The sequence below is a fragment of the Pseudophryne corroboree genome, chromosome 5 (genome assembly GCF_028390025.1).
Source record: "Pseudophryne corroboree isolate aPseCor3 chromosome 5, aPseCor3.hap2, whole genome shotgun sequence".
Lineage (NCBI taxonomy): Eukaryota > Metazoa > Chordata > Amphibia > Anura > Myobatrachidae > Pseudophryne > Pseudophryne corroboree.
In genome coordinates, this window is record NC_086448.1 from 75,727,448 (window position 1) to 75,749,486 (window position 22,039).

At 46.9% G+C, this 22,039-nt stretch overlaps 1 protein-coding gene across 2 annotated transcripts in view; it reads left to right on the top strand.

The window, feature by feature from the left end:
- Positions 1–388: 388 nt before the first annotated feature.
- VPS50 (VPS50 subunit of EARP/GARPII complex) overlaps positions 389–22,039 on the top strand; it is a 548,228-nt gene continuing 526,577 nt past the window's right edge. Inside the window, exons 1-2 of one of the 2 annotated variants that reach the window (XM_063921392.1) lie at positions 389–586; positions 18,038–18,106. In XM_063921392.1, coding sequence (XP_063777462.1) covers positions 554–586; positions 18,038–18,106 — 102 coding nt within the window. In that variant the 5' untranslated portion in view covers positions 389–553. Of the gene's footprint in view, positions 587–731; positions 843–18,037; positions 18,107–22,039 lie in introns of those variants that run through there. The other variant, XM_063921391.1, reaches the window with a different exon arrangement.

A 22,039-nucleotide genomic window follows, 5' to 3' on the forward strand; every position in this document is an offset into this window, starting at 1 on the left:
AAAAATCCTAGTTTCGGCCCTGGTGTACAGGATATACTGGCAGGGCAGATGTACAAGATATACTGTCAGGATAGGTGTTATAAACAGTACTCTAAGCTGGGATAATCATCGATAGAGACAACCCTGTTAAGTCAGTATTTCCACGCTAGTTTGTGACATGGACCCAGGGGATTATGGGGAAAGGTCCTCTCCACGAAGGGTAACTATATGCTGCCGTATTTTCAACGCTCCAGCATCTCTGACTCTGTGACCAATACCACAATACGCCTGCTGTCACCTGGCGCTAACTCTCTGACGAAATGACAGCGCAGGACGCGAGGCATGCCGGGAAGTGTAGTCGTAGCAGCATCTCTTTGCTTCCACAGTCAGCGCCTTCTGAACTACAAGTCCCGGCGTGCAGCGGCGCAGCTGTCAGTGCAGTCACGTGATGAGCAGTATGGCTACCCAGTGTCGCTGGGAGACGGGCCGCAGCTGCTGAGACCAGTAGGGGACGTCGCTCAGGAGCTGGGGACCGTGTGACCGGGAGAGAGACGGTGCTGGCCGCGGCTGAGACATGCAGAAGATCAAGTCGTTGATGACCCGCCAGGTGAGTGTGTGTGCAAGTGAGTGTGCGGGAGCATCCACCCTGCCCTGAGGATGTGACTCAAGTGGGAAAAGCAGTTGCAGTATATGTGCACACTGAGACATTGCAGACACTCACCTGATCCTTGATACCTTTTCCACCTGATTACCGGTTCCGATCCAGGATGTTTAACCCGGTTACAACCTGTGTCGGCCACACTGTTTCCACTGCACTTCGACACGGGTTATTCCCGGGTTGGCTCTGTTTCCACTTAACCCGGGTAAGCTCTGTAAAAGCTATTGATGTCACTCGTTACTCTGGTCTGAAAACACAGGTAATGACCGTTTCCACTGCACCTTACCCGGGTCATTACCGTGTTCAACCCAGGTAGCTACCCGTGTAAGATTCCGGTGTCACTCAACCTGTGTTGAGCCATTTCCACTAGTACTAAAAACCTGTGTTGATGCGGCCCACGTGCGAAAACACGGGTAAATTTAGCTAGTGGAAAAAGAGTATGTTACAGGTTACTATGGCTCATACTGTGCTTTAAGGATTTACACCAGATTTAGGCAGCTTGTGCCCAGCCAGTGGCTGGGGAACTACAAGTCCCAGAGTAACCTGTGAGCCATAAGGGCTCATACATGCGAGTGTTGGAAAACAGCGCTGGCTTACAGCATAGAGAGCTCATTGTCCTTAATTTTTAACATACGGAATGTCCCTTAAAATGTGCGGTGCTGCTTGGTTCGTAATTGTGGCGCATGACATGTTCCCATAGAATTGAGTGTGATTTTACTGTGCGTTAATGATTCTTGATGTAGGCAACGCTTTTCACATTGGTCGACCCAGCAATAACCTTGGTTAATTCACAGGTGTGAAAGGGGTAATAGATGCATTGCTAATGCGACAGAATGACAACGCAAGAGTACCCTGACTACGGGTGCTGTCATTTTACGTACTTCTGTGCACGACTACTATACATTGCTGATCTGGGTAAAAAAGCAGAGTTTTTATTTGAGTGACACATGCCACAAATCGCTATAATTAATCGGCGACTTTATACCAATTCCTTTGTGATAAAAGTATTAATTGTGTCCAGTACACTGTAAGCAACTCTGTATATGTCCCTGATGTGAATAGGACAAAAAACATCAAAAAAATTATTAATAATATGGGAATGGCTACTTGTGGCGGAGTGTCTAAGTCACATTACATTTCACAGTATTCTGCCTACAGATGCCCTCTTTGGCATTTACAGTTTCTATATATAACATTTATGGAGGCTTTTCTGCATGTCAGGTGGAGCATGCTGCAGTGTTCCTACCAATTTGAGACTATTATACACTGGAACTGTATCTAATAAGAATGATATTCCCAATGTTTCAGTGAAGTGTGTAATGCATTGCATCTTTAGGCTGTAGATAAATTACAGTCTTACCATACACTGCATTATGACATCAGGCTGGTTGGATGCCCTGTTGACAAAAGCGGACTACATTTTTGATTTTGTAAGCATGTCTGACAAAATTAATGTATGCAGGGACACTAGGACCCTTGGGTTAGGAGGGCAACCTCTTCAGAGGGAGATTTACCAAGGTTCTACAGCATTTAAATTCCAGGAACTACCTGTAAGAGTGGACTACAAGTCTAAGGGATTCATTCTAATGCTAAAAAGCCTAATTCTGGGCTGTAAGCTGCAGATACTATTCCAAGCTGGCCTCTGTCTTCTCTAGGCCTCAAGGTGGCGACTCTGTAACCCAGAGACAAAGGACAAAAAATAATCTACTCCTTCAACTAGAAGTAGACTAATACCCCTTTCACATCGCACTGAAAACCCGGTATCGACACGGCATATTGCCGTGTCGAAACGGGTCCGTGGGCGATGTGAAAGGTCCTTTGTTGAATTAGCGGGTCGCCTGACCCGGTAATTCAACCCGGTAAAAAAGAAGGGTTCTTACCGGGTTGATTACCGGGTCAGGCGCAGTGTGAATGGGAGCCGATTCGCACCATTCACAGCATAGGCAGAGCCGGCGCAGGAGATGAGCTCATCTCCCGGCGCCGCCTCCACCCCCGCCCCTGCTGCTGCTGCGCCCTCCGCTGCTATGGCAACCGACCCGGTATATTGCCGGGTCGGAAAGCCAGCAGAGGAGCGCAAATGCCGGATCCCACCCGGTAAGTACACGTTTCTCTTACCGGGTAGGATCTGGCATTTGAGATCTGAATGCAGCATTAGATGATCTCTACAAAAATCTTGCATCTGTGGTTCCAGTACCTCCTGGTGAGACAGTAAATGAGCACTTTGCTGCAGTGGCCTCCTTCTGTCTTGAATTTATCAGGATGTTGCTGGATCTGTACAGAGGTCGATGCCTGGGAACAGTATATTTTTAGCTAATAACTTTGCTTGGCTTTACAAGCTGTACCTTAATGGAGTCCCATAATTGTGAGGAGATTTATCAAGCCTGCTAAAGAGGACCAGTGGAGGTGTTGCCTTATAGCGACAAATCCAATTCAAGCTATCATTTATCTAGTACATCTTTTATAGAATAGCCCAGATCTGTGGCTCTGTGCCTGTGTGTATAACGCTGGGCGTGGCAGGTCTATCACACCCAGTCCACAGCTGATTGGGCGAGAAACCCCTCCCACACAGGTTACATCCAGTAGGAGGCTCTGCCCTTTGACTGCTTTGTGTTCCCAGAGCAGGATTAACAATGGGGCTGATGGAGCTGCAGTTCCAGGTCCACACCCCAAAATAGGCCCACTGCATCTGCAGCAACATACCCTCCAACACTTTACACATAAAAACCACTACAAATTCGAAAAGGCCTTTTCCTATACTTTCATTGGAAGCTTGGAGAGCCAGAAATCTGTACAGACCATAAAAAATAGGTACTGTACCTGCCAAAAAGGTCCAGCTGGGGGTTATGCCACTGCATCTGCAGCAAACATCCTTTTACTGCAGCGTCCTATGTCCTGCTGCCAGTTGCCTGCCCCCCCTCCGGCATCAACAATCCCCACTCCCTAGCCGCGACGCAGGTGGAACAAAAGCTGCTGCGGCCACCAGCATAGATGTGTATGATAGCGGCGCAGTGGAAGGCTTTCATAGTCCTCCCTGCGCCGCATACTCTCTGAGCCCCGGACCCTTCTCTACGTGTGATGTCACAGAAGTGCCTCCCCACCACAGCCGCTCCCAGATCCCCAGAGGCCCTGACTCCGGAACACAGCACCTGGGCTGCCGGTCTGGAAGCCCTGAAATGGCTAATGTAACGGATAGAGTGGGTGATATCGCGGAGGGTAATGTCTGGACTAGGGAAGCCAATGCCTGCGCACGCTTATGGGGGTAGGTAGCAGTGCGGGAGGGTTGGTAGCAGCGCGGGAGGGAGGGAGGGTGGGTGTAAGTAATAACACTTTAGGCGGGCGACCGCGGCAGCCATGGACACACTGAACACGGCGGCATTTCAAATGAAGCGCCGGCCGCCAGCCAACCAGAGCTGGCGGACCGGCAGCCAATCAGGGAAGCTGCCGCGGCAGTCGCTCCTGATTGGCTGCTGCTGCAGCTTCCCTGATTGGCTGCCGGTCCGCCAGCTCTGATTGGCTGGCGGCCGGGGCTTCATTTGAAATGCCGCCGTGTTCAGCGTGTCCATGGCTGTCGCGGCCACCTGATAGTAAGTGTTATTACTTACACCCACCCGCCTTCCCTCGTTGCTTCCAATCCTCCCGCACATGCGCACTGTAATCCCTTGAATCCCGGGATTGGAGGCTCCAATCCCGGCATTTTTGGGCCCAAATCCCGGGATCACGCCGATTCCGGGATTGGCCTCCCTAGTCTGGACGCTGAATCAATGTAAAAGGTGACAGTGCTGTGCAGTACAGTGGATGTACAGTGTCACTGACACTGCACAGCACTCGCCTTTTACATTCATTCAGCGAGTCAGTCAGTTCTGCCGGCCAGTCACTATTGTTAGTGCCGGTGTCCCAACGCGCCGCATTACAGGGAAACTACAGCTCCCAGCAGCCCTTGGCGCCGAAGCATTCCAGCCTTTAGGGCTGCTGGGAGCTGTAGTTTGATTGAGTGCAACTTCTTTCCTGTAATGTGGCTCGTTGGGACACCGGCGTTAACAATAGTGACTTGCTGCTTGGCTGCTGTGCGAGAGCCACTGCCACAGGGAGGACAGCAGCTTAGCTGCTTTCAGGAGGAGAAGCATTACCCACCCCTCCCCCATTTGCACTACCTCCAGGCCCCATCTGTGGCACCCCCACACACACCTCCACCACCCGCGGTGGCTCCGGACACCCTCCCCCACCCGCAGCACCCCCGCACTCGCCTCTTCCCCACCCGCCATCCCACCGCACCCACCCCTCCCCCACCTGTGGCACCCCCACAACTGCTCCTCATCCACCCGCGGTGGCTCCGGTCCCCCACCCGCGTCACCCTCCCCCACCCGTCCTCTTTAGAAGGTGTGATACATTTCCCCCTTGGTCTCCTCACTCACAAGCTATCTAAGCGTGCTGCTGTTTCCATCCACTTCTGTTTGAGACTTGCTCCCTGGGGACTATTGAAACCATCTACTGATCATCTCCATCAGCATGGTTCTGTTAATGAGTTATATGGCCGGCTGATTGTTTGTTTTATTTCTTTCTTCTTATTTTCAAGCATTCGTTATGCTCTGGACCTACTTCCTCTATGGTCCCTTCCAAATTTTGTAGCACTTGAGCTCCTAGTCTTTGAGACTGCTCTTAATCACTTAGGGCTTTTGTTTTGGCTTCTTTCTGTTACACTTGAGTTGTTTCAGCTCTGGTTCATCCTATAATTGACGTATCTACCTTATCGTATTTCATTCATTTCTAGCTCCCCTCTCCTTTGCCTGGACAAACATAAAATTGCAAGAATAGAGTTCCTACAGTGTATTTACCTTACGGCGGGCTCTGCTACACTTCCTCTAGCTATAATTAGAATTCTTATCCTTTTATATAGTGCCACAAGGGTTCTGCAGCACCTTTATCAAGCACACAAACAAGTGAATTAAACAAGAAAACCATGACTTACAGTAAAAGACCATGCAGGACAAGTACATGGTATATAAAAAAATTACTGCATCAGTGGTCATAACACTCAAATATACAGCAGGATGATAGCAACCAAGGCTTAGGTGCTGTTGTAAGGCGTAGATGATAGTGTTAGTAAGGGAAGGAGATGCACATGAGGGAGAGCGCTCTGCTTGTGAGATCTTACATTATAAAGGGGAGGGGCAGACAGGCAGGGGTAACACATATGGGGTAGAGCGTGAGGAAGTAGCTGTGCGGTAGGATGAGATCTGGATGGCATTGATGAAGAAGAGGGTCTGGAAAGCCCATTTTAAGTTGTGAAGAGTCTGATAGGGAAATGGAAATAGTTCCAGAGGTAGGGAGCTGCAGTAGATATGTGTGTTAGCAATTATCAGTGGTTTTCCACCTACTGTATGGTAGATGGTTTTGCCATCAATATCTGAGATCTAATGGTTCTCTAACATCGATGGTATGGAACGCAGCATTTTTTTTTGTCAGCCAGTGCAGTGGACATGGAGCTTGCCTCCCTCCATGAATGGCCTGTTGCCACAAGCAGAAATGCCAACAGTGGGTGAAACCATCAATGGTTTTATGCTATTGATGGTTTGCTCTCTGATGGCCAATCCCTAGACTGCCTCGGCCAGCAACACCGATAACCTTTACGGCGGATGATATTAAAAATAGATGTTCAAAAATGTAAATATCCTGTTTTTAATGGGCTCTCTTCTGCCTGAATTAGTCATTTGTCAACAAGAAATGTGACGTGTGGTCTCTAACTGATCTCAATCTTCAGATTTACTTATGCAGAGTAGTATTGCCTAATGGTATCCCAGGAGACCGCTGTGAATTCATACTAATTAGGTTGGCAGAGTTAATAAACATTTGAGGATTGCCAGATTGAGTGTGAAAACATCAGGTTCTGGAGCAGGTCCCAGGAACTCCTGTCCAGATGGTCCTCATGCTATTGGAGATATTTGGTCTATTTCCAAATAAGGACATAAAATGTTTAAAACCCAAAATGCTTAACGTATTATGCAGCGATTGCACCTGCGGAGGAGTATTTGGCGTTCCAGTAGTGGTTACATTGATGTCCTCATACTATGGCCACTGGTGCAAAGATGCAATAATAACACTTAGAAATTAATATATCAGTATTCCGAAACCCACTCGGGAAATGACGAATATGAACACTGCAGATGGTCAGTAGATTTTAATTTGTTTGTGCAAAGCCAGCATTTTCTGTAAAATTAGAATAATATCCCAAAATGAAAATTATATTTAATTCATCCATATTTAGAAAATTACAACTGAAATATTGTTTGCATTTATATAAAAAAAAAAAAAAAAAAAAAAAAGTTTTGTACATTTTCCCAAAAAATAATGTGGAGCTTCCAGGCTTCATATTCCAGGGGGCCAGGTGCGCACCCACTGAGATTGATGGACATGAATGATTTTCAATATCACCCTCCTACTCTAGTAGAAGTAAATGATCCTTATGGCTGTACCACCCTGATTTTGGGGGGAAATATCGCCTGCAATCCTATGATGAACCAGCACTTAAGCCTGGAGGTTGCCGATGTTCAATTTATTAAAACTGGCACCTGAAGGAGTTAACACTCACCCTAATCTATGACCCTGAAATCTACGTCTCTGGTATCACAATGGGCAGGAGCCCCATGATTCAGTTTATGGGGGAAGACGGGGACTCTGATTTGCACGTAAAGCAAAAAAAAAGAAAGTAAATTTTGTATCTGGAACAAACCATGTTGCCATGCAAGGGGAGCAAATACATTTATATTTTTTTCTGTGCATGATAAATACTGGCTGCTTTTACATGTAGCCCACAAATGGGGTTGGGTATATTATGACGACTGCCAGGATCCTGGTTGTAAGCATACCGACACTGGGATGCCAGCAGCAGAATGCCGGTGTGGGGGGGGGGGGGGGGGGCGGGCGAGCGGGCGCACACAGTCCCTCACTGCACTCTCCACAGGTTATATTCCCACTCTGTGGATGTCATGGACACTCACGAGTGGGAATAGACCCTGTGAGTCGGCTTTCCGGCTTGGTCCATTTTTAGCATTCGGGATCCCGGGGTCGGCATGCTGACCGCTGGGATCCCGAGCACCGGTAACATAATCCCCACAAATGTTAGCTTTTTTTTTATTTTTACACTGCAGTTTAGATTTCAGTTTGGACGCTCCCCACCAAAATCTAACTCTCTCTGCACATGTTACATCTGCCCCACCTGCAGTGCAGCATGGTTTTGCCCAGACGTGCAGTTAAGGGGGAATATTTACTAAGGTTTTTTTAGAAAAAAAATGCGTAGGGTCCCCCCTTCTAAGCAAAACCAGCCTCGGGCTCATTGAGCCGGTCCTGGTTGAAAAAATATGGGAAAAAAAGTGACAGGGGTTCCCCCATATTTAATCAACCAGCACCGGGCTCTGCGCCTGGTCCTAGTTCCAAAAATACGGGGACAAAAAGCGTAGGGGTCCCCCGTATTTCTGAAACCAGCACCGGGCTCCACTAGCCAGATGGTATCCGTTCACATGGTCGACCATGTTATGGTCGACAGTCATTAGGTCGACCACTATTGGTCGACATTGACATGGTCGACATGGACACATGAAAATGGTTGACACATGAAAGGTCGACATATGAAAAGGTCGACATGAGTTTTTTAACTACTTTTCCTTTTGGGGAACTTTTCCATACTTTACGATCCACATGGACTACGATTGGAACTGTAAAGTGTGCCAAGCGGTAGCGGAGCGAAGGCACCATGCCCGAAGCATGGCGAGCGAAGCGGTGCACTAATTGGGGTTCCCAGTCACTTTACGCAAAAAACGACACCAAAAAAAGTTAAAAAAACTCATGTCGACCGTTTTCATATGTCGACCATGTGTCCATGTCGACCATGTCAATGTCGACCAATAGTGGTCGACCTAATGACTGTCGACCATAACATGGTCGACCATTCATACCGGAACCTAGCCAGATACATAATGCCACAGCCGGGGGACACTTTTATATTGGTCCCCGCGGCCCTGGTATTACATAACCAACTAGTCACCCCTGGCCGGGGTACCCTGGAGGAGTGGGAACCCCTTAAATCAAGGGGTCCCCCCCTCCAGCCACCCAAGGGCCAGGGGTGAAGCCCGAGGCTGTGTCCCCCCCCCCCCCCCCCCCTCATCCAAGGGCGGCGGATGGGGGGCTGATAGCCTTTTTGACAAAATGTGAATATTGTTTTTAGTAGCAGTACTACAAGTCCCAGCAAGCCTCCCCGCAAGCTGGTACTTGGAGAACCACAAGTACCAGCATGCGGAGGAAAACCGGGCCCGCTGGTACCTGTAGTAGTAGTAGTACTACTACTAAAAAAATACCCCAATAAAAACAGGAGACACACACCTTGAAAGTAAAAGTTTATTACATACATCCACACCACCAAACATACATACTTTCCTATGTTCACACGAGGGTCGGTCCTCTTCTCCATGTAGAATCCATGGGGTACCTGTAGGAAAAATTATACTCGCATAATCCAGTGTAGATCGGTCCTCTTCTGTTCTATTTGTAATCCACGTACTTTGCAAAATAAAAAAACGGACACCCGACCACGTACTGAAAGGGCCCCATGTTTTCACATGGGACCCCTTTCCCCGACTGCCAGGAACCCTCCCTGACTTCTGTCTAAGAGGGTTCCTTCAGCCAATCAGGGAGCGCCACGTCGTGGCACCCTCCTGATTGGCTGTGTGCTCCTGTAGTGTCTGTCAGGCAGCACACGGCAGTGTTACAATGTAGCGCCTATGCGCTCCATTGTAACCAATGGTGGGAACTTTGTGGTCAGCGGTGAGGTTACTTTCGGTCAACCGCTGACCACAAAGTTCCCACCATTGGTTACAATGGAGCGCATAGGCGCTACATTGTATCACTGCCGTGTGCTGCCTGACAGACACTACAGGAGCACACAGCCAATCAGGAGGGTGCCACGACGCACCAAACAAAAAACTGATTTGCCTGAGCCAGGAGGCGAGGATATAGGGAGGGGCCCGTTGCATGCTGGGAGGCCAAAAGCTTTGATTGTTTGGTGCCAATCCGCTGTCGCTATCTCATATCCCAATGTTATCCTGTGGACCCTGCTGGAGAAATCGCAAGGAAAGTTTGTGCAAATTGCAAGGTGTTAGCCACCTTGTGATCCCAATGCACACTACCGCTAGACTGTGCAGTGCGAAAAGCGTTAGGGGATTTCTGCATACCTAGCCGGCTCCTTTCACACTGCGTGACCCGGGAAGCGGTGACCATACGGACTTCATTGATCGTCCAGCTCGCTGCATGGCTGCTAGCTAATACTCCACAGTACCCGTTGATCTGGGAAGCGGAGAGTGATACGGACCCTTTTGCCATCCGGCTCGCTGCACGACTGCTGGCTACATTAATTCAGCATCCATTGGAAAAGTCTGCAAGCCGTTCCCCATGCCATGAACGGGCTCGTTTGAGTTACAGCTCCTATAATGGTGACTATACTCGGGTTATATTCCCCCCCTCACCCCCACCCCCCAAAAGCATCCAGCTAACCGGGAACGGTATAAACCTTGTCCGTATTACAGTGCTTTACGCACCTGATCCATTCAAAACACTTTTTTTTTTATATATGCTTATAGATTTTTTTATAAGTGAAATTTTAATTGATCCACCTTCAGAAGATATATTTATACTGTTTTGACATTGTGATACAAGTCGGCTACTATATATATATATATATATATATATATATATATATATATATATATATATATATATATATATATATATATATACTGTTTTAAAATCTTTTTATAAAAGACCTCTTGCTACTTATTTTTAATACTATTAATATGCATGAAGCTAATATTGAAGTGCTAACACAGCAGACCTTAGCAGTCGTGTTTTCACTCATATCATTGCAGAATTGAGGTAATAGCGCAAGGTGTTACGAAATTACGTAGTACAAAGTAGAGTCAAAACTGGCACTTAGTTAAAACCGTACATGGTCAAAATTGGTGCTTCTGGCAGAGTTCAAGGGAAATCGCATAGTCAAAATCGGGCATAGCAAGGATCTCACCGTGTCTACACACCTTAACTTGCCTTTTTTTTTCCCGTTTGCTTTACTTCCAAATTAGTTTGTTCTTTTGTTATTTTTATTTGTTTGGTTTAATGTTTGTTTTCCTTGTGTTATGTTCATTTGAATGCTGGTATTTGTTCATCCCTGTTTTGAAGACAATGGGGGTAATTCCAAGTTGATCGCAGCAGGACATTTTTTAGCAGTTGGGCAAAACCATGTGCACTGCAGGGGAGGCAGATATAACATGTGCAGAGAGAGTTAGATTTGGGTGGGTTATTTTGTTTCTGTGCAAGGTAAATACTGGCTGCTTTATTTTCTCTAATGTCCTAGTGGATGCTGGGGACTCCGTAAGGACCATGGGGAATAGACAGGCTCCGCAGGAGACAGGGAACTTTAAGAAAGAGTTAGGATACTGGTGTGCACTGGCTCCTCCCTCTATGTCCCTCCTCCAGACCTCAGTTTGCATCTGTGCCCGGACGAGCTGGGTGCACCTTAGTGAGCTCTTTTGAGCTTGCTAATAAGAAAGTATTTTGTTAGGATTTTTTATTTTCAGAGAGATCTGCTGGCAACAGACTCTCTGCTACGTGGGACTGAGGGGAGAGAAGCAGCCCTACTCACTAGAAGATAGGTCCTGCTTCTTAGGCTACTGGACACCATTAGCTCCAGAGGGATCGTACACAGGAACGCACCCTTGGTCGTCCGATCCCGGAGCCGCGCCGCCGTCCCCCTCGCAGAGCCAGAAGACAGAAGCCGGCGTGAGAAGTAAGAAGACTTCGAAATCGGCGGCAGAAGACTCCAGTCTTCATCTGAGGTAGCGCACAGCACTGCAGCTGTGCGCCATTGCTCCCACACTAAACCCACACACTCTGGTCACTGTAGGGTGCAGGGGGGGGGGGGGGCCTGGCCTGGGCAGCAATTGGGTACCTCATGGCAAAAAGCAGCATATATACAGTTGGGCACTGTATATATGCATGAGCCCCCGCCATTATTTTACACACAAAACGCGGGACAGAAGCCCGCCGCTGAGGGGGCGGGGCTTCTTCCTCAGCACTCACCAGCGCCATTTTCTCTCCACAGCTCCGCTGAGAGGAAGCTCCCCAGGCTCTCCCCTGCAGAAACACGGTAGAAAGGATGTGAAAAGAGAGGGGGGGCACATAAATTTGGCGCAAAAACTTATATACAGCAGCTACTGGGTTAACACGAAGTTACTGTGTGATTCCTGGGTCATTTAGCGCTGGGGTGTGTGCTGGCATACTCTCTCTCTGTCTCTCCAAAAGGCCTTGTGGGGGAACTGTCTTCAAATAGAGCATCCCCTGTGTGTGCGGTGTGTCGGTACGCTTGTGTCGGCATGTTTGACGAGGAAGGCTATGTAGAAACAGAGCGGGTACAAATGAATGTGGGGTCGCCACCGACGGTGCCGACACCCGATTGGATGGATATGTGGAAGGTTTTAAATGATGATGTAAATTCCTTGCAAAAAAAGGTTGGATAAAGCTGAAGCCTGGGACAGTCAGGGTCTCAACCCATGCCTGATCCTACAGCGCAGAGGCCGTCAGGATCTCAGAAGCGCCCACTATCCCAAATTGTTGACACAGATATCGACACGGATTCTGACTCCAGTGTCGATGGCGATGATGCAAAGTTACAGCCTAAAATGGCTAAAGCCATCTGCTACATGATTATAGCAATGAAAGATGTGTTACACATCACAGAGGAAACCCCAGTCCCTGACAAGAGGGTTTATATGTATGGGGAGAAAAGGCAAGAGGTGACCTTTCCCCCTTCACATGAATTAAATGAGTTATGTGAAAAGGCTTGGGAATCTCCAGATAGGAAACTGCAGATTTCCAAACTGATGCTTATGGCGTATCCTTTCCCGCCAACGGACAGGTTATGCTGGGAATCCTCCTCTAGGGTGGACAAAGCTTTAACACGCTTATCCAAGAGGGTAGCCCTGCCGTCACAGGATACGGCCACCCTAAAAGATGCTGCAGATAGAAAGCAGGAGGGTATCCTGGAATCCATTTATGCACATTCAGGTACCCTCCTAAGGCCGGCAATTGCGTCGGCCTAGATGTGTAGTGCTGTAGTAGCATGGACCGATACCTTATCTGAGGAACTTGATACCTTGGACAAGGATACTATAATACTGACCCTGGGGCATATAAAAGACGCTGTCCTATATATGAGAGATGCCCAAAGAGACATTAGCCTACTGGGCTCTAGAATAAATGCTATGTCGATTTCTGCCAGAAGGGTCCTGTGGACTCTGCAATGGACAGGCGATGCCGACTCAAAAAGGCACATGGAGGTTTTACCTTATAAGGCTGAGGAATTGTTTGGGGACGGTCTCTCAGACCTGGTCTCCACAGCTACGGCTGGAAAGTCAAATTTTTTGCCATATATTCCCTCACAACCTAAGAAAGCACCGTATTACCAAATGCAGTCTTTTCGATCACAAAGAGGCAAGAATGTCCGAGGTGCATTCTTTCTTGCCAGAGGCAGGGGTAGAGGAAAGAAGCTGCACAATACAGCTAGTTCCCAGGAACAGAAGTCCTCCCCGGCTTCCACTAAATCCACCGCATGACGCTGGGGCTTCACAGGCGGAGCCAGGCCCGGTGGGGGCGCGTCTCCGAAATTTCAGCCACAGGTGGGTTCACTCTCAGGTGGATCCCTGGGCTATAGAGATTGTGTCTCAGGGATACAAGCTGGAATTCGAAGTGATGCCCCCTCACCGTTACCTCAAATCGGCCCTGCCAGCTCCCCCATAGAGAGGGAAATAGTGTTAACTGCAATTCACAAATTGTACCTCCAGCAGGTGGTGGTAAAGGTTCCCCTCCTTCAACAGGGAGGGGGTTACTATTCGACAATGTTTGTGGTACCGAAACCGGACGGTTCGGTCAGACCCATATTGAATTTAAAATCCCTGAACATATACCTGAAAAGGTTAAAGTTCAAGATGGAATCGCTCAGAGCGGTCATCGCAAGCCTGGAGGAGGGGGATTTTATGGTCTCTCTGGACATAAAGGATGCTTACCTTCATGTCCCCATTTATCCACCTCATCAGGAGTACCTCAGATTTGTGGTACAGGATTGTCATTACCAATTCCAGACGTTGCCGTTTGGTCTGTCCACGGCACCGAGAATATTTACCAAGGTAATGGCAGAAATGATAGTGCTCCTGCGAAAGCAAGGAGTCACAATTATCCCATACTTGGACGATCTCCTCATAAAGGCGAGGTCCAGAGAGCAGTTGCTGATCAGTGTAGCATGCTCTCGGGAAGTGTTACAACAGCACGGCTGGATTCTAAATATTCCAAAGTCGCAGCTGATTCCTACGATGCGTCTGCCCTTCCTGGGCATGATTCTGGACACAGACCAGAAGAAGGTTTTTCTCCCGACGGAGAAGGTGCAGGAACTCATGACACTGGTCATAGACCTCTTAAAACCAAAACAGGTGTCGGTGCATCACTGCACGAGAGTCCTGGGAAAGATGGTGGCGTCATACGAGGCGATTCCCTTCGGCAGGTTTCAAGCGAGGACCTTTCAGTGGGATCTGTTGGACAAGTGGTCCGGATCGCATCTACAGATGCATCGGCTGATCACCCTATCCCCCAGGGCCAGGGTGTCTCTTCTGTGGTGGCTGCAGAGCGCTCACCTTATAGAGGGCCACATATTCGGCATTCAGGACTGGGTCCTGGTGACCACGGATGCAAGCCTCCGAGGGTGGGGGGCAGTCACACAGGGAAGAAATTTCCAAGGTCTGTGGTCAAGTCAGGAGACTTGCCTTCACATCAATATCCTGGAACTAAGGGCCATATACAACGCCCTAAGTCAAGCGGAGACCCTGCTTCGCGACCAATCGGTGCTGATTCAATCAGACAACATCACCGCAGTGGCTCATGTAAACCGCCAAGGCGGCACAAGGAGCAGGGTGGCGATGGCGGAAGCCACCAGAATTCTTCGATGGGCGGAGAATCACGTAAGAGCACTGTCAGCAGTGTTCATTCCGGGAGTGGACAACTGGGAAGCAGACTTCCTCAGCAGGCACGACCTCCACCCGGGAGAGTGGGGACTTCATCAGGAAGTCTTCACACAGATTGCAAGGAGATGGGAACTGCCACAGGTGGACATGATGGCATCCCGCCTCAACAAAAAGCTACAGAGGTATTGCGCCAGGTCAAGAGACCCTCAGGCGATAGCTGTAGACGCACTGGTGACACCGTGGGTGTTCCAGTCGGTTTATGTGTTTCCTCCTCTTCCTCTCATACCCAAGGTGCTGAGAATCATAAGGAAAAGAGGAGTGAGAACAATACTCATTGTTCCGGATTGGCCAAGAAGGACTTGGTATCCAGAATTGCAAGAAATGCTCACAGAGGACCCATGGCCTCTGCCTCTAAGGCAGGATCTGTTGCAGCAGGGGCCCTGTCTGTTCCAAGACTTACCGCGGCTGCGTTTGACGGCATGGCGGTTGAACGCCGGATCCTAGCAGAAAAAGGGATTCCGGATGAGGTTATTCCTACGCTAATAAAGGCTAGGAAGGACGTGACGGCTAAACATTATCACCGTATATGGTGAAAATATGTTGCTTGGTGTGAGGCCAGGAATGCCCCTACAGAGGAATTCCAGCTGGGCCGTTTCCTTCACTTCCTACAGTCGGGAGTGACTTTGGGCCTAAAATTGGGTTCCATTAAGGTCCAGATTTCGGCCCTATCCATTTTCTTTCAAAAAGAACTGGCTTCTCTTCCTGAAGTTCAGACGTTTGTAAAGGGAGTGCTGCATATTCAGCCCCCGTTTGTGCCTCCAGTGGCACCTTGGGATCTTAACGTGGTGTTGAGTTTCCTGAAATCACACTGGTTTGAGCCACTTCAAACCGTGGAGTTAAAATTTCTCACGTGGAAGGTGGTCATGCTGTTAGGCTTGGCTTCAGCTAGGCGTGTGTCAGAATTAGCGGCTTTGTCACATAAAAGCCCCTATCTGGTTTTCCATGTAGACAGGGCAGAATTGCGGACCCGTCCACAATTTCTGCCAAAAGTGGTGTCATCTTTTCCTATGAACCAACCTATTGTGGTGCCTGTGGCTACTCGTGACTTGGAGGATTCTGAGTTGTTAGATGTGGTCAGGGCTTTGAAGGTTTATGTGGCCAGAACGGCGAGAGTCAGGAAAACGGAGTCACTGTTTATCCTGTATGCACCCAACAAGCTGGGTGCTCCTGCTTCAAAGCAAACTATTGCTCGCTGGATCTGTAACACGATTCAGCAGGCTCATTCTGCGGCTGGATTGCCGCTACCAAAATCAGTAAAAGCCCATTCCACAAGGAAGGTGGGCTCTTCTTGGGAGGCTGCCCGAGGGGTCTCGGCATTACAACTTTGCCGAGCAGCAACTTGGTCGGGTTCAAACACTTTTGCAAAGGTCTACAAGTTTGATACCCTGGCTGAGGAGGACCTTGTGTTTGCTCATTCGGTGCTGCAGAGTCATCCGCACTCTCCCGCCCGTTTGGGAGCTTTGGTATAATCCCAATGATCCTTAAGAAGTCCCCAGCATCCACTAGGACGTTAGAGAAAATAAGATTTTACTTGCCGGTAAATCTATTTCTCGTAGTCCGTAGTGGATGCTGGGCGCCCGTCCCAAGTCGGACTTCTTCTGCAATACTTGTATATAGTTGTTGCTTAAATAAGGGTTATGTTATAGTTGCATCAGGGATATCTGATGCTCTGTTGTTGTTCATGCTGTTAACTGGGTAAGTTTATCACGAGTTATACGGTGTGATTGGTGTGGCTGGTATGAGTCTTACCCTGGATTCCAAAATCCTTTCCTTGTACTGTCAGCTCTTCCGGGCACAGTTTCCTTAACTGAGGTCTGGAGGAGGGACATAGAGGGAGGAGCCAGTGCACACCACCAGTATCCTAATTCTTTCTTAAAGTGCCTTGTCTCCTGCGGAGCCAGTCTATTCCCCATGGTCCTTACGGAGTCCCCAGCATCCACTACGGACTACGAGAAATAGACTTACCGGTAAGTAAAATCTTATTTTTACACTGCCATTTAGATTGCAGATTGAACACACCCCTCCCAAATCTAACTCTCTCTGCACATGTTATATCTGCCCCCCCTGCAGTGCACATGGTTTTGCCCAACTGCTAAAAAATTTCCTGCTGCGATCAACTTGGAATTACCCCCATTGTCCCTTTTTTGGGCTATAGTCTCATGAAAAAGCGGCATTTCTTACACCGCACAAGGTGTGACAGGGTGGGTGTAATCATTATTCATACGTAATATAAAGTTCGGAAAAAATCTAAACCCGACCTTGCCGTTATTCTTCCAGCCCTTGGCGTCCATTACTCCTCAGGTGTTGCATGTTTATCTGGTTTTAGATGAAGGCGCAGACTAAAGATGCATTCATTTGGAGACACGAGCTAGAGATTCATTGTAGATGAAAGAGTTGGGACCTCACAATTTTGTACATGGTAACAGTTCTTTAACACATACAAAATATGCCCTTATGCTGACCTACAATGTGGCCTTTTGCAAATAAGTGGTAAAAATATAATTTCATATTATGTAACTATGGTAACATACAGCAGAGTTCACTGTTTTACCAAACGCCCACATTACACAAGTACACTGCTAGTGAATTGTGGGGTTTGGAAAGTTCCAAGGTGACTTGTACTACCTGTAATAACAATTTATGATTGGAATAATGCTTTCTTGTGTTTTATAAAATTACAATACACGGGGTTAGGTGAGAAATGGGCTGATAATGGTGACTTAGTACAGGTTGAGTATCCCATATCCAAATATTCCGAAATACAGACTTTTTTGAGTGAGAGTGAGATAGTGAAACCTTTGTTTTTTGATGGCTCAATGTACACAAACTTTGTTTAATACACAAAGTTATTAAAATATTGTATTAAATGACCTTCAGGCTGTGTGTGTGTGTGTATAAGGTGTATATGAAACATAAATGAATTGTGTGAATGTACACAACGTTTGTTTAATGCACAAAGTTATAATAAATATTGGCTAAAATGACCTTCAGGCTGTGTGTATAAGGTGTATATGTAACAAATGCATTCTGTGCTTAGATTTAGGTCCCATCACCATGACATCTCATTATGGTATGCAATTATTCCAAAATACGGAAAAATCCCATATCCAAAATACTTCCGGTCCCAAGCATTTTGAATAAGGGATACTCATCCTGTACCGGGGTCATGGGGAATATAATCATTGGAATGTTCCAGGCATTATCTCTTTAGATTGACCGTACTTCCCTTGTAGGAAGAAATCTGGGAGCTTAATTTGTAAAAAATATATATATATATTTTTTTTTTTAGGGTCTCAAAAGCCCACAAGACAGCGTCCATGATCTCAGTCCTGTGGAGAACTTTCGAATTCCAACAAAGGTAATATCTTTAATTTGTAATGTACATACCGTTATGCACAATACAAGACAATTAATTACTTAATATTGTGTTTAGGCTTTTTTTTATGTTAGTAATTAAAGATTGAAATAGCTGAATGATACTTGTTGTTTAGCAGTCTTCATAGTAATGGACAATGGTTGACTTTTCGGTAACTAAGGGTGACCTTCCTCAAGACCCATTCTATGTCCATGTCTGTCTGTACACGGGATGTGTCTAAAGGAAGGTCACCATCAGTGATCGAAACGTCAACCATTGTTCATTACTATGAAGACTGCTCATTGTGAGTAATAAATCTATTCTTATGTGTTGCAAGATCCCTGGTGAGCGCCCTTTATTGCAACAAGGATATTTTCTGTATACAGATATAGCCACGCTTATCATGGCTACATCTGTGCTAAGCAAGCGCACTCATGCAGATGGGGTGCGTGCGCTGCAAGATGTACTGTAGCCACGATGGGCGTGGCCACATCTGTGCATCTCTGGTTTGGGAACATTGAGGCTGCACCCCAGATATTTGGATAATATGCAAAAGAGTATGTATGTATCTTTCTCTCTCTCTCTTCCCCAAAATACGGAATATTCCAAAATACTAAATATTTCAGCGTGACTGAGATAGTGTGGCGCCTTTTGCTTTTTGATGGAAACACAAACTTTGTTTCATGCACAATCTTATTACAAATACAATATAAAATGACCTTCAGGCTGTGTGTATACGGTGTATATGAAACATAAATACATTCTGTATTGTGTCCTGTCCCCAAGATATCACATTATGTTATGCAAATATTCCAAAACACAGAAAAATCTGATATCCTAAATACGTTATGTGTTACGTTACGAAGACTTTACTTGCGCTCACAGGCGGCACAGTCCCAGATCAGACAGTAGACTCTGATTTCAGCGTCACTTACAGCCAGCTACATTTATTTATTTATGTTTCCAGTAGAAATTTACTGTTCCCAAAACTAGCCCCACCTTGCCTGCACTACTGCTGCTATAGGGGGTAATTCAGACCTGAGCGTTTTCGCACAGTGGGCGATCAGAGCCAAACTGCGCATGCGTTTGCACCACAATGCGCAGGCGCGATGGACGGCTGCAAAGCGGATGCGACTGGCCAGCGACTGGTTTGTGCGAAGGATCCATTTGCACGGGCGTTCGCAAGTAGATTGACAGGAAGTTTGTGGGTGACAACTGACCATTTTCAGGGAGTGTTGGAAAAACGCAGGCGTGTCCAAGCGTTTGCAGGGAGGGTGTCTGACGTCACATCTGGTCCTGAACCGCCTGATGTGATCACAGCGGCTGATTAAGTCTCCTGGGCTGCGCAGAGAGATTTTGTGCAGCTCTGCTACACATATGATCGCACACTTGCACAGCGAAAATACACTCGCCCCCCTTCCTCCCCCTCGTAGGTGGCAACTATCCGATCGCAGGACTGCAAAAATCGCTGCCCAGCGATTAGGTCTGAATTAGCCCCATAGTCTTCAGCGTCTCTCCTGCTGTTTAGCAAAATACATGATTTTCCTGTTATATATATACTCCAGTTTTAATGTACAATGCTGCTAAATCCTCATCTGCCCAGTAATGATGGTGTAATGGCATTACTGCCTCAAAGTACTGAGGTCATGGGTTTGATTCCTGCTGTTGGCCAAACTGTGTGGAGTTTGTATTTTCTCCCCGTGCTTGCGTCGGTTTCCTCCGGCTGCTCCGGTTTCCTCCCACAATCCAAAAATATACTGGTAGGGTAATTGGCTCCCAACAAAATTAACCCTAGCGTGAATGTGTATGTGTATGTGTACATGTGGTAGGGAATATGGATTGTAAGCTCCACTGGTGCAGGCAAATATTCTCTGTTAAGTGCTGCGGAATATGTATGCGCTATATAAATAACTGTTCATAAATAAAATCTGTAACCACATTGGAGCCGATTGGTTGCAATTTGACAATTTGCACCTTAAAAAACCGTTCAGTGCTGCAGTATAAAAATAGAGCTGACGGATATATGCGTGCGGTATGTAAAATAATGTAGTATTTTCACTGTGCCATACCTGCAGTGCTACATGCTTTCTTCATAAAGTGCAATTTGTACTCAGTCTATCCCCTGTACCACTTCCCATATGCCGCTGCATAACCCCCTCCATACATCGCAGAGATTAGTCATTTTTGTATTGTATATCAGCTGTTTTTGGGAGATTTCCCACAACGTTAGTTTGATAAATATGCCCATTAGGGAGAAAGAGAAACAGGAAAAGGGGGAAGGGGGGTAGGATAGATGTACAGGAGGAACTAGTATAGTAACGGAGCGTGTTATATAGGTTGATAGATAAATGCCGGAGGGTAGGAGATGTGTTGCGTGCAGAATGGGATTGTGGCTATTTGTGGGGAGTGGATAGTGGTTCGTAGGTGGAGGGAGTTTATTATTTGTGCAAATTAGTTGCGAACAAGATTTGTTGATGGAAAGTGGATGGTGCAACTGAGGTGCCTAAAACTAGGGTCATGATGACAGTCATTATAGAGAGGGTTGAATTGGTTGGATATAATTTTTATTATTTCATTATTTTGTGTTATATTTTTTATTAAAGAAGACCTCTACCCAAAATAAAATGTAAGATGGTGTATGGGTTAAAATCAAACAACCCCGCCCAATAGTGATGGTTACTGGGTATGGCCCATTTGCTGTGTCCCCCAGGATCTCTGGTATAGTGTTCATTCTAGCACCCTGCACCTTTTCAAATCCTGTGCAGTTTCTCTTTCCTGCCTGGGGTGTCGCTCTCTGCTCTGGTGCTTCTCAGCACACACAGGTCTGTATCACAGTACTGAGTAAGAGATCAGAGTGTGCTGAGAAGCATCACAGCAGAGAGCGACACCCCAGGCAGGAAAGAGGAACTGCACGGATTTTGAAAGGTGCAGGGTGCTAGAATGAACACTACTAGTGTTTGCACCAGTTTAGAGTTTAGTTCAGAATAACAACTTTGTACTCCGCCTCCCTTTAATGATGAGATTGAGCATTCGTATGCAGTTTCTTGTCTTCTGACGCAAATTACAGGATGACTGTCATTAGCTGTGTAGCTTTGGAGGGAAATTAGAAGAAGAGAAGAAAGGAAGAATGAAAGAGACATTGGGGCAGATGTATTAACCTGGAGAAGGCATAAGGAAGTGATAAACCAGTGGTATGTGCAAGGTGATAAAGGCAGCAGCCAATCAGCTCCAATATGTAAATTAACAGTTAGGATCTGATTGGCTGATGCCTTTATCACCTTGCACATATCACTGGTTTATCACTTCCTTATGCCTTCTCCAGGTTAATACATCTGCCCCAGTGTTAATTATATATTTTATCTTTAACACCTTCAAATCTTTATTATATGCTTTCAGTGTTGTGGTCTGGATCAATATTCACCTGTTGGCTCACCAGGAACTATTGCACTCACGAAAAAAGCATTTTCAGCACTGTTGCAACAAAACTGTATGGGAGCTGCTTACATAATGGTTTAATGAAAGCAATCTTTTTGGCTTTCCAGGCAATCTTTCAGGGCATGCTGGAATTTATAGTCCCGCAGCAGTTTTTGACACATGGGTTATCTAATACTTACCTACAGTCTAAATTATAAGGTACACGGCCGAGTCACATTATTATGACCACCTCCTACATCTGACGTCAGCAGCGCGTAACCCATGAAGTACGTCAGGTGTCGTGCGCTAGCTTGGTGGGTATATAAGGTGTGCGGTAGGTCGTCTGCACACATATCACTCATTGCTCTCTTGGGTAAAAGGGGCGATTTATCCGAGTTACAAAAAGGGTGGCAGTATTTTTTAAACCGCGTACTGCTGTGGTGAAGGTCTATCGTGACTAGACAAATGGCACCATTGTGAAGAACCGACGTGGAAACTGAGGAGCACATGTGCCATTGATGT